General features: G+C 47.6%; 1 protein-coding gene across 1 annotated transcript; it reads right to left on the bottom strand.

Annotated features, from left to right (window-relative positions):
- Positions 1-11,073: 11,073 nt before the first annotated feature.
- LOC121850449 (protein SSUH2 homolog) lies at positions 11,074-12,054 on the bottom strand. Its single transcript, XM_042342261.1, has one exon. It carries the CDS (start codon positions 12,052-12,054, stop codon positions 11,074-11,076), a length of 981 nt encoding a protein of 326 aa, XP_042198195.1.
- Positions 12,055-12,499: the final 445 nt, after the last annotated feature.

The raw sequence follows: 12,499 nt of genomic DNA, 5'->3' as shown, positions 1-12,499 counted from the left end.
GTTTTGGAAAGCAGTATATTCTTTGAAGCGCTTTGAGACGTCCCGAAGACTCGATAAGGCGTGAAATTGAATGCAAAGATTATTATTATTCATTTTTTGGGCTGCATTCTGCTTTCCAAAACAAAGCACCCAATTTCCTTTCAGATACACACATTGTAACAGCGGCTCCTTTAAGCAAATGGGAATTCTGAAAAAAAAATCTACAGGCATTTCAGCGTATATCAATCAATTTGTGCACTTTAATGTAGCATTTTCACAGCTGTCATATTGCAGGAACTGGTTCAACTGAGGTTCAACATCAAAAGCAATGCCACTGCAATCACCTCCTTAGAGAAAGGGGTAAGGATCTGTGAACAGGGATAATCTACATGAGGGTTAGGATTAATCCGAAACGTTTGTTTTTTCTCCAGCAATGCTTAACAAGTATGCGTTTCATACCCATTATTTGTAGGCATTGATGAGAAACTCTTCATTTTTTTTGGATGGAGATTATCTTTCTTATCTTCCTAACCCCATGCTGTGTACCCCTCCTTAGAAATGCCTTCAATTTAGGTAAACATTCAGATTTGGATGGATTCAGCAGGATAGCAAAGTTCAGCTATTTCTTCTGGAGTTTCTTTTTTTCTTCCTGCTTCCTTTTCCTGATCAGATCACGAGCAGCTTCAAGCCCAAGAAAATAAAGAGTTCCCCAGTACTCCTCGTCATTCTCTGGCATGCTGACCATCTTGCTGTCCGACACAGGCATTGGAGTACTGAACAGGATCTCAAACAAAGCCTCATCTGGCTTATCTGGGTTCACTGAGTGTTGGAGACCTCGAAACCCAGAAGCTGAGGCTATGGGCATTGAGGTTGCTGGATTCTCATCTAAACCCAGAGTACGAGAACCTTCCATTTCAGAGACCGAATCAAGTGGCAAGCCTTGAGCCAACCACAAAGCTGTCTCCTTGCCTGTGGCACTCAGTATAATGGGGGCTGAATGTCTTCCTTCTACACCAGTGGTGCCTTGAGTTGTACTTCCCACATTTGGCTTGACATTTGGCTCGGAGAGGAGTACAGCTGGTCCTGAATGGGACGAGTCCTTTGATAAACTTGTGAACGAGGAAGTGGAGGTATTCTCTTCAAGACAAGAAGACGAGGCCTCAGTATCCCTGAATTCCCTAGATTTGGCTCCCACAGACAAGTCAAAGGAGACTTCACTGGAGGGTAGTTGCTGAGTTTGTACAATGTCTTTGAGTGTAGCCTCACCCCCCACTGAAACATCAATGAATGCTCCTTTGCCTATCAGACTAGTTTCAGGTAAACTGTTGCATTCCAGTCGATCACTAAGCTCCTGAAAATACAAGAAAATGATTGAATAATGTCATAATGTAACATACCTCGATCAAACAGCCACAGAAATTTCCACTGGTGTGAGACAACAACATTCAAGCAACACAGCTTCGCAAGCAGGTTGAACTTAGATTATTGAATATTGCAGATTTCCAGCCTCTGCAGTATTTTGAGAGGCAGAAATGGTCAGTCAGCCTGGCTACATGAATGTCTTGGGTCCTGCTGTCAAGTATAAGATAAGGTAGATGTTTCCACAGTCACATTGCTAAAAACAAATCAGTATTCCATTCAGTGTCTGACTTACAGAAGGTGTTTCAATGACAATACGTCCCTGGGAGCCTCTCTGGCTGACATTGTTCAATTGGGATTTTGTGTTTCCCATTTTATCTGTCAGATAAGAGAGAAGTGTAATGAGCATATAAGTGAAGGGGAAGAAATAGACAAAGTATGGCTAATTGCTGATAAACTCACCTTCTCATTCCATCCTCAAGTCTATCACTGCTCAAGGTTATTCTTCTTTGGAGCTGGTGCTATGAACCCAAGAATAATAATAATAATAATCCTTGCATTTAATATAGCGCCTTAGCATGCCTTCGAGACGTCTCAAAGCGCTTCACAGAATATGCTGTAAAGTGAATTGGCTGTATATTTGTGGGCGAACGCGGCAGCCAATTGGGCACAGCAATGTCCCACAAACAGTCGTGGATTGAAAATGACCAATTTATTATTGCTTTGTTTTGGAGGGATTATTACTAGGCAGTGGAGTGTGGAAACTTGCCCAAGGTTTCGCCCTGCTCAATAGCTCAATACTGACCCATGTTCACACTGTCTCAGACCTCACCGCCCCCCTATTCATTACTCCTTTTTTGTAACAAAGTGTACATTTATTTGTAAATAGAATATATATTAACACTTGTCTTAAAAAAGAACAAATTCTGTGACAGAATGAAGAAACGCAACACGTTATTATCCTGTTACAGGACGGGACAGCCTTTATGGTGGGGGTGGGGGGTGAAGGGGGGAAGGTGGGGGTACCTTTGGATACTCGATTTTGGTGGAGGGTCCAAGGCTTCCCTGCCTCAGGGTTCTGCCACCCTTTGCAGGGCGCAGTTGCAACATGGGGCTTGTACCCCCTTCCTTCCCCACTTTATGGGGAGTGCAGGCAGGTTAACAAAACATCACTCCTCCATTTATTGCGCACACACCTGGGATGTTAGGAATTGGTTTGGGAAGCACTCTACTTGCCAAATCTCTGTCCTGATGCGCACGTCTGCGCACCCATGCTTCAAGCAGTCTCGGGGCTAAGGGAGAGAAGGAAAGAGAACGGTACTAATGCAATGAGGTGTGTCACCCATTGTGCACCCACTCCCTCAGGCACCACCAATAATACACATTCAAACTGAGACTGGTAATGTGGCATTGACTGACAGGCAGCAGGCTGACTGATGGCTGACAGACTGAATACGAACAGTTGACGGGCTGAAAGATAATAATAATAATCCTTGAATTTGATGTAGCGCCTTATCACATCTTCAAGATGTCTTAATGTGCTTCACAGAACATACTGTAAAGTGAAATGACTGTATATTCTGTGGGCAAAACACGGCAGCCAATTGCGCACAGCAGTGTCCCACAAACACTTGTGGATTAATTAACCAAATCTTTTTTTAAGGGATTATTACCCCCAGAAAAACAATCCACCAATCAACTGACAACCAGGTTCCTACTTACTGCTAGATAAACAGAGGCGTGTGGAGTAAGGAAATTCACAGAGGTGAGAAGCGATGGAGTGACATTGAGCCTGACATATAGAGAGATAATTACAAGATTCACAGCCCTTGGAGCCAGGGGTGACACAAGGATTTGTTCGTCTAATCACTTAAGAATTGAAATTATTAAATATTTAAATAGTAAAATTTCTCCATATCCAATAGTTTGAAATAACAAGTAATATTGGTCAGTGTTGAAAACCCATGCCATGTAACTCACTTGATTGTAATGTAGTTAGACGGAGCAGCAATAATAGCTGTAGCTCACACCAGGTGGATCAAACGAGGACTATAATAGACACTAAATGGCACTGGTGCTCACTCAGTCCCTGTGTGCAGCGGCTCTGTGCCCTGACCACCTCCTGGCTGTTGTCATGGCTTCATTGTGACCTGCTCCACGTTTGATGCTAATTGTGAGGTAAGTGTCTTTCTGGGAGTTGTGTGACAGTAACACCCTGGGCTGTGTGGGACCTCCTGGGATTATCTCTCTCCTCCTTTCCCATCAGCTGGGGGTCTGTAGGCCACATTGTCCCAATGTGCCATCAGAGCAGCTCCATGTATGAGCAGGTTAGAGGCAGCAGAGTGCGGAATAAGGAACTTGTCTAACGTTTCGCCCTGCCTGGGAATCGAACCAAGATCCTCTTGCTTGCGAGTCGAGTGCTCTCACCAGTAAGCTACAGGACTCCACACAAGATCCCACAAACGAGCTTTAGCCAGCCAGGACACAACGAATAGGATGAGGGAAGTGGGCTGGGGTGATCAGGTTTTACAGGCCTCAGTTGATTGCACTGGGATCTCTGGGTCAGAAGGTTGTGGTTTCACACCCCACATGAGGACTTTGAGTTCATGAACTAGGCTAATAAACTGCTGCATTGTCAGAGCTGCTGTCCTTTGAATGAGAGAGACATTGAACCAAGGTCCTGCCCGGATATTAAAGGTTCCATGACATTATTAGAAAAGTGAGTTTCTCCCAGTGTCCTGGCCAACAATCAACCACATCAATTTCATGTAAAGTTTACAATTGTTTGTTTGTGGGATCTTGTGTGGTTGGTCGTGTTTGTCTATTAAAATCTATGCTTGAAAATGTTTCAACAAAGTGAAATAGATTGGGGAACAGCGACACCTGGTGATTACACTCAAATCTAACATCAGTGAGCGGGTTCTGCTCCCTAGTGTTGGATACCGTTTAAGAAAATTTGGTTAACAATTAACTAGGACCAATGAAAGGGGATCAGGAGGTAGAAGAAGCAGGGAGCTGAGAATAAAAGAGTTTTTTGAGGTGAGGAAAAAAATAAAGAGAGGGGTCTTATATTAGGCCTGAGAGGAGAAAAGATGGGCAAATTAGGTTTAAATTATTGCCTAGCCATGGGGAAAAAGAGTAGGAGTGGGAAGGTGAAGAAGAGGAAGGAGACGATGGGGAGTAGTGTGGAAGAAGGAGAAATAGAGAGTAAGATGTATAAAAACACCAGGTGGTATAGAACAAGAAGTAGGAGCGAAAATGGCAGAGAAGCCGAAAGTAGAGAGCGCAGGGAACAACCTCAGTATCACTGACCATAAGGAAGTGGTGGCAGTCAGAAGAGCCCTCTCCCTCCGGGCTTTTGTGTATTACAGAGGATTGGACCCAACTGCACGTTGCCCTTTGGGACTGAATGGTCTTCAGGCATGGAGACGGGTCAGTAAAGGCCTGCTGCAGACTAGTGCAGGTGAGCCTCAGGAAGTACACCATGAGGGATTCCACCACCCACTACCTCCTCCGTGCCCCCCCCTCAGGCCTCCTCAATCTTCACATCCAACGCCAAGTGCAAGGAGGTCATGGACTTCTTTTCATCCAAAATCCACAACATCCGCCAGGCAGCCTCATCTGCCTGCCTCTTGTCACCCACCACCACACCCTCTCTGTCCCCCTCACCCTCTTCATCATCAGCTCCTACCACCACCTTCATCCTACATTCCTTCCTCCCCATCTCCCTCCTCTCTCTCACCCACCATCACTTCAATGAAACCCACCACCTGCTGCCTCGACCCCCTCCCCACCAACTTGCTGGTCACCCAGCTCCCCCTCCTCTGCCCACTGACGTCATCAACGAGTCCCTCTCCTCCGGATCAATCCCTGCCTCCCTCAACTACTGTCATCACCCCCCTCCTGAAAAAACCCTCCCTAGAACCCTCAAACCCCAGTCACTACTGCCCTATCTCAAACCTGCCCTTCCTCGCAAAAGTCCTAGAACACGTTGTTGCAAATCAACCCCGCGCACACCTCTCCTCCCAATCCCTCTTCGGACCCCTCCAGTCCGGTTTCCGCCCAGACTGTGCTTATGAAAGTCACAAACGACATCCTCTGTGACCAGGGCTCCCTCTGCCTCCTTGTCCTCCTGGACCTCTCCGCCATATTCGACACAGTCGATCACGCCATTCTCCTCCACCGCCTTTCCTCCGTCATTCACCTCAGTGGGACCGCATTCACCCGGTTCGAGTCCTACCACATGAACCGCCAGCAGTACATCTGCCCAAATGGCTTCTCCTCCCGCTCTCACCCGGTCACCTGCGGGTACCCCAAGGATCCATCCTTGGCCCCTCCTCTTTCTGATCTACATACTCCCTCTTGGGGATGTCATCCGCAGAAATGGGGCACATTTCCACATGTATACGGATGACATCCAACTCTACTTTTCCACCTCTCTTTGCGCCACCCGGTCCCCTGATGTTCTGTCCGCTGCCTGTCAGATCTCAGGGGCTGGATGAGCGCAAACTTCCTTCAGCTGAACGTTGACAAGATGGAAGCCATACAACATCTAAAATCTCACGGTTCTCACCTCCTCCACCTACCCAACCTCCCACTAAAACTCTCCGAACCCGTATGCAACCTAGGCGTCAGGTTCGACCCCCAATTATCCTTCCTGCCCCACATCTGGTCCCTGACCAGCACCGCTTTCTTCCACCACTAACGCATTCGCCCGTCTCCGCCAATACCTCATTCCAAAAGCCGCTGAAACCCTGGTCCATGCCTTTGTCACCTCTCGGCTGGACTATTCCAATGCCCTCCTCACCGGTCTCCCCTCCACTACCATCCATAAAATTCAGGTCATACAAAACTCTGCCGCCCGCATTCTCACCCGCACCAAACTCCGCTCCCCGATCACCCCAGTCCTGGCCAGACTGCACTGGCTGCCTTGTCCCAGAGAGGATCGACTTCAAGATCCTCACTCTTGTCTTCAAATCCCTCCACTCCTCTGCACCCGACCTCTCTGACCTCCAATACCGAGCCCTGAGGGACACCACTACACACCTCCCTCCAATCAGAAAAGCAACCGTTTACTACCACTCTGCTTTCTATCTCCTCGCCAGTTCTGGATCCATGTTGCCACAGTCCCTTTAATACCGTGGGCTTCTATTTTGTTTATAAGTCTCTTATGTGGCACTTTGTCAAATGCCTTTTGAAAATCTAAATAAACTACATCTACTGCACTACCTTCATCCACCCTCTCAGTCATTTCATCAAAAAAATTCTGTGACATTTGTCAGACATGATTTGCTTTTAAAAATCTGTGTTGACTGTCCTTTATTAAACCATATTTTTCTAAGTGAGAATTTATATTGTCCCGGATTATAGTCTCCAGAAGTTTGCAGCCCTTCAGTCCTTTGGCACCACTCCAGTGTCCAAGGAGGATTGAAAGCTTGTGGCCAGAGCCTCCGCTATTTCCACCCTTGCTTCCCTCAGTAACCTCGGATGCATTCCATCCGGACCGGGTGACTTATCTATGTTGAGCACCGACAGCCTTTTTAGTACCTCCTCTCTGTTGATTCTTATCATATCCAATTTCTGTTCACATCCCTGCGATATTGTGGCATTGGTTGCATCGTCTTTTTTTGTGTGAAGACAGTTGCAAAGTGCTTATTTAGTACATCAGCCGTGTCCTCTGCCTCAACAAAAAAGATTTCCACTTGGGTCCCTAATTGGACCCACCCCACCTTTGACTTACCTTTTCTCTTGATCTGCTTATAAAATACCTTAGGGTTCCCTTTTATGTTTCCCACAAATCTTTTCTCGTACAATCTCTTCGCCCTCTTATTTCCCTTTTCACTTCTCTCTACTTCCTATATTCTATTTGATTATCCTGTGTGTTTTGGACCTGACATTTGTCATAAGCTTCCTTTTTCTGTTTTATTTTAATTCCAATTTCCTTAGTCATCCAGGCAGGTTTGACTGTCCTTCCTTTCCCTTTTGTGGGAATATATTTGCTCTGTCCCCGAACCATCTCCTCCTTGAAGGCTTCCCATTGTTTGTTTGCTGTCTTACCTGCCAATCTTTCTTTCCAATCTATCCTGGCCAGGTCCCTTTTTAGCTCACTGAAATTAGCCCGCTTCCAGTTGAAGGTCTTTAACTTTGATTGATTGGTGTCCTTTTCCATAACTATTCTAAACCTAATGATATTGTGATCACTGTTATCCAGATGCTCTCCTACTGAAACCTGCTCCACTTCATTAACCAGATCCAGCTCTGCGTCCTTCCTCATCGGGTGGAAACATGCTGATTTAGAAAGTTCTCCTGCACACATTTCAGGAATTCCTCCCTTCCTTGCCCTTTACACTGTTATTTTCCCAGTCTATGTGAGGATAATTGAAGTCCCCGATTATCGCTATTCTATTGGTTTTGCATCACTCTGAAATCTGCTGCAGATTTGCTCATCTATCTCCTTCCCACTATTTGGAGGTCTATAGTAAATACCTAACAGAGTAACAGCTCCGTTTCTGCTCCGTAACTCTAACCAAATAGATTCAGTTTTTGGACCCTCTAACACATCATCCTTGACAGTGACCGTGTCCCTAATGAGTATTGCCATCCCTCCTTGTTTCCCTTCCCTATCCCTCCTGAATAGGTTGTAGCCAGGAATATTCAGCTCCCATTCCTGTCCTTGCTTGAGCCAAGTCTCCGTAAATACCACTACATCATAACCCCATGTGGCAACTCGAGCCGCAGCTCACCAAGCTTATTGGTCATGCTCCGTGCATTTACACACATGCACTCCAAGACCGGCTTAATCCGCTCTACATTTCTCCCCGTCTCTTTCCACTTTTTGCTGGACTATTCCTTGTTTCATTTCTATTTGTCTCTCCTCGTCCACTATGTAACTCGTTTCCGCTCCCTGATGCTACATTCTGATTCCCATCCCCCTTCGAAATCAGTATAAAATGCTTCCCCACAGCAAGAGGAATTAGTTGTTTGGCAAAGAAATTAATTGAGAATTGTGAGATATAGTTGTGTGGGATTATTTAACTATTATATTTGATTAATTTATTAACTTTGTGATTGGCCAGATGGACAAAAATTTTGTTTTGGGTTATATTGCTATGTTCCTAAAATGCTTGCTTACAGAATAATAATAATAAAAATCCTTGCATATGGGGAAATGGGTTCGAAGATGTGTAGGGGAGGATGGATAATCCTGGAGGCGAAGAAAAACCCCAGGCTTCTGTTTTCTACCACATCCCGACTCCTCCGTCCCCCCGCCACCCCACGCAGGTCATCTCCTCCAACCTTCACTGCGAGGAGATGCTGGATTTCCTTGAATCCAAAATCAAGGGAATTCGCTCCGCGGTCACTTCCCCTCCAACATCCACCCACACCCCACCCCTCGACTCCTACCCATCCTCCCCTACACACTTTCATACCCGTTTCCCCACCCTCTGTCACCAAACTCATCCTATTCCTGACCCACCACCTGCTCCCTTGACCCAATCCCCACTCCACTCCTTATCTCCCAGCTCCACCTCCTTGCCCCACATATCACAGACATCATCAACCTGTCCCTCTCCTCTGGCTCTGTTCCCATTCCCCTCAAAACTGTCACCATCACTCCCTTGATGCGTCGCAGCTATCAAGCTACCGGCCCATCTCCAACCTCCCCTTCCTGTCCAAGGTCCTTGAAATAATTGTCGCCTCCCAGCTGCACTCTTTCCTCTCCAACCATTCACTATTCGAACCCCTTCAGTCGGGTTTCCGTGCTGCCCATAGCACAGAAACCGCCCTCGTCAAGGTCACCAATGATATCCTGACCATCTGTGACCAGGGCTCCCTCTGCCTCCTCGTCCTCCTCGACCTATCGGCAGCATTTGATACGGTCGACCAGGTTATCCTCCTCCACCGCTTGTCCTCCCACCTCAACCTTCAAGGCCCTGTCCTTGAGTGGTTTAGGTCGTACCTCTCCCACTGTCTTCATTTTGTTTCCACAAACAGCTTTTCCTCCACCCCCCGCACTGTCTCGTGCGGTGTCCCTCAGGGCTCTGTCCTCGGTCCCCTCCTCTTCACCCTCTATATGCTCCCCCTGTGGTGACCTCATCCGCAGACATGGGGTTAACTTCCACATGTATGCGGATGACACCCAACTCTACCTTTCCTCTTCTACCCTCAACTCCACGACCCCCGATGTCCTGACAGCTGTCTGTCCGACATCGAGTCCTGGACGAGAGACAACTTTCTTCAGCTCAAGTGCGTAAAACCGAGGCCCTCCTGATTGGCTCACGTCAGCGCCTCCGCACCTCAGGCGCTGACACCATCAGCATCCAAGGCTGCACTCTCCACCTCTCAAAGCCATCAGGAACCTCGGGGTTCTGTTCGACCCTGAGCTGTCCTTTCTTCCCCACATCTGCTCCACAACTGGCACCGCCTTCCATCACCTCCGAAACATCGCCAGACTACGGCACTACCTCACCCCTCACGCGGCTGAAACTCTGATCCACGCCTTTATCACCTCAAGGCTGGACTATGGGAACTCTCTCCTCGCCGGCCTTCCCGCCACCTCCCTCCACACTGCAGGTCATTCAGAACTCTGCAGCTCGTGTACTGTCCCGCACCAGACACCGCGCCCACATCACTCCCACCCTCGCTCGCCTCCACTGGCTCCCCATCCCCCAGAGGATCGAATTCAAGATCCTCATCCACACCTACAAGGCCATTCACGGCCTCGCTCCCTCCTCCCTCTCTGACCTACTATCCCCCTACCTACCTGCCCGTACCCTCCGTTCCTCTGGCTCCGGTCTGCTCCACATCCCCCGCCCCAACCGCCCTACCATCGGTGGCGGGCCTTCAGCCTCTCAGCCCCGAGGCTCTGGAACTCTATCCCCCAGTGCCTTCGCCGCCTCCTCCCTTTCCTCCTTCAAGGCCGGTCTCAAGACCTTTCTCTTTGACCGAGCCTTCAGCTCCCCTCTCGACTCTCTTCCCCCTCCTCGCTCCCTCCCTTCCTTCCCTCCCCTCACCCTGACCATTTCCCCCCTCCTCGCTACCTCCCTTCCCCCCCTCACCCTGACCCTTTCCCCCCTCCTCGCTGCCTCCCTTCCCTCCCCACACCCTGACCATTTCCCCCCTCCTCGCTCCCTCCCTTCCTTCCCTCCCCTCACCCTGACCATTTCCCCCCTCCTCGCTGCCTCCCTTCCCTCACCCTGACCATTTCTCGTGTCCTGACCCAACTGTCCAGCTCCTTGGGACGTCCTCCCGACGTGAAAGGCGCTCTATAAATGGAATCTTGTTGTTGTTGAGTGAGGAAACTTGCCTAAGTTTTGCTGTGAATTGAAAATGGATCCTTTCGCTTGCAAGGTGAGTGCTCTAACCACAGGACTCCAATGAAGCATTTCTACAATGGAGCTGAGCTGGCCAGGTGATGCCAAAACGCTGCCAGATATCCCTGGGTTTCTGCCTGGAATCCCCCCAAATAATGAAGGCAACAGTCACATTGCCCATCAAAGAACAATGAAAATCTTTAATATGTGTATTTAATGTTAATCCTTTATTCCCTCCAAGAAACTGGGACCAATTCCCTCTGAGATCAGGATGTCTGGACAGGACAAATGGGACCTGTGCACCAATACATTTCAAGTGATGATCACCTTCTCAATGGACAGACAAGGTGTTGATAGGGCCAAGTATATCATCATCCTTTTATGTCCTATTTTTTATGCCATGTGCTGAAAGCCACAGTGTCTATTGGGCATTGCCTCCATTTTGACTATCAATGGCCAACAAACATGGCAACATCTTCTGAGGGTACTGCTTGAAATGAACTCGGTGGTTCTTGTCATAGATCCAGAAATGTCCCTCAAAGTTCTTCCAAGTGAAGAACACTTCGTTGCTTGAGAAGACCTTAAGGGTGTGTCTCTGCTGCAAGATCAGGGTGTCTGGCCAGGACACTTGGGACCTGTTCACTAATAAATTTGACGTGATGTTTACGTTCTCAATGGAGCAGGTATTGATGGGCCCAAGTATGTCAGCAGTGTGAGTGTACACTATCTCTCCCTTGGCTTTCAATGCCACTTTGAGGGCTAAGCGTTCATTGGAGATGAGTTTGTCCATCTGATGATTAATGTATTGCACCTTCAGTTGGATGAAGTACCAGACCTTTCCTTTGGCTGAACACCTGGTACATGGCACGAGTCCCACACCATTGCAGGTGTTACACATCACAAACCTGTTCCCTGTGCACTCAGAACACAACTGGACTTTGTTTCCTAATCCAAAACTAAAACAATTTCGACAGTCAATTTTACCTTTACCCACACACCTTTGACAAACAGAGGACCCTGTCCCATTGCATTCTGAACATAAACCTTTCTCCTCACTGTTGGGCAATACAAAGTACTGGATTTCATCTGTAAACATAGCATTTGGGAAACATGGCACATTCCAAACCTTCAAACTGCTGCCAGGAGGTAACAATGTCCCTTTGGGTGGTTTTGGATCATAGCAGTAATGGATGGATCTGTGCTCTACAAAGGTATCCAGGAAATAATGTACTATTAATGATGGTTTGATGTCCATAATGATCAATCTACGTGCTACTTTGTTTTTTAAGCACATCCTTCGCTTCACCCAAGCCAGCAAGATCTTCCTGATTTCATTCTCAGTCAGGAGCTCGGATGGCTCCACCCTAATTGGTTTCTGGTTGCCCTTTTGGTCTGGGATCATCTTTAACACTGGAGGAGCGATGGACAGCCATTCCTGGTCCAATAATCCTGCATCTAAAGATCTACGTGAGATTTCTCTCCAAGGCATAATGAAGGAGTGATTCCTTGAAAGTCTCAAGATGTGAACATGTTGTGATGTGAAGCCGGTGGTCCTGGATTTCTGTTGACATTTATGCTGGTTTCTTGGTGTAAAATAACATGTTGTGATATTTAGTCTTTGAGGCAAATAGAAAACCTGGGCACTTTGCGTCAGCAGCTTGGAAGGAATTTCTGTTTTAGGAAGATTATGATGTCACACGAGTTACCATGTAGCCCAGCATCACCCATTGCATTGTGACAATGAGGACGGTTTGGTCTTGCTTCTTTCTGTCTCAATCCATGCAACGACCGACCTTTACCATCCAAGGTGCCAGCTTGCCTCTGTAACATCGCCCGACTCCGCCACT

The sequence above is a fragment of the Callorhinchus milii genome, unplaced genomic scaffold, assembly GCF_018977255.1.
Source record: "Callorhinchus milii isolate IMCB2004 unplaced genomic scaffold, IMCB_Cmil_1.0 Scaffold19, whole genome shotgun sequence".
Classification (NCBI taxonomy): Eukaryota; Metazoa; Chordata; class Chondrichthyes; order Chimaeriformes; family Callorhinchidae; genus Callorhinchus; species Callorhinchus milii.
This window is presented reverse-complemented; position numbering and strand designations above follow the sequence as displayed.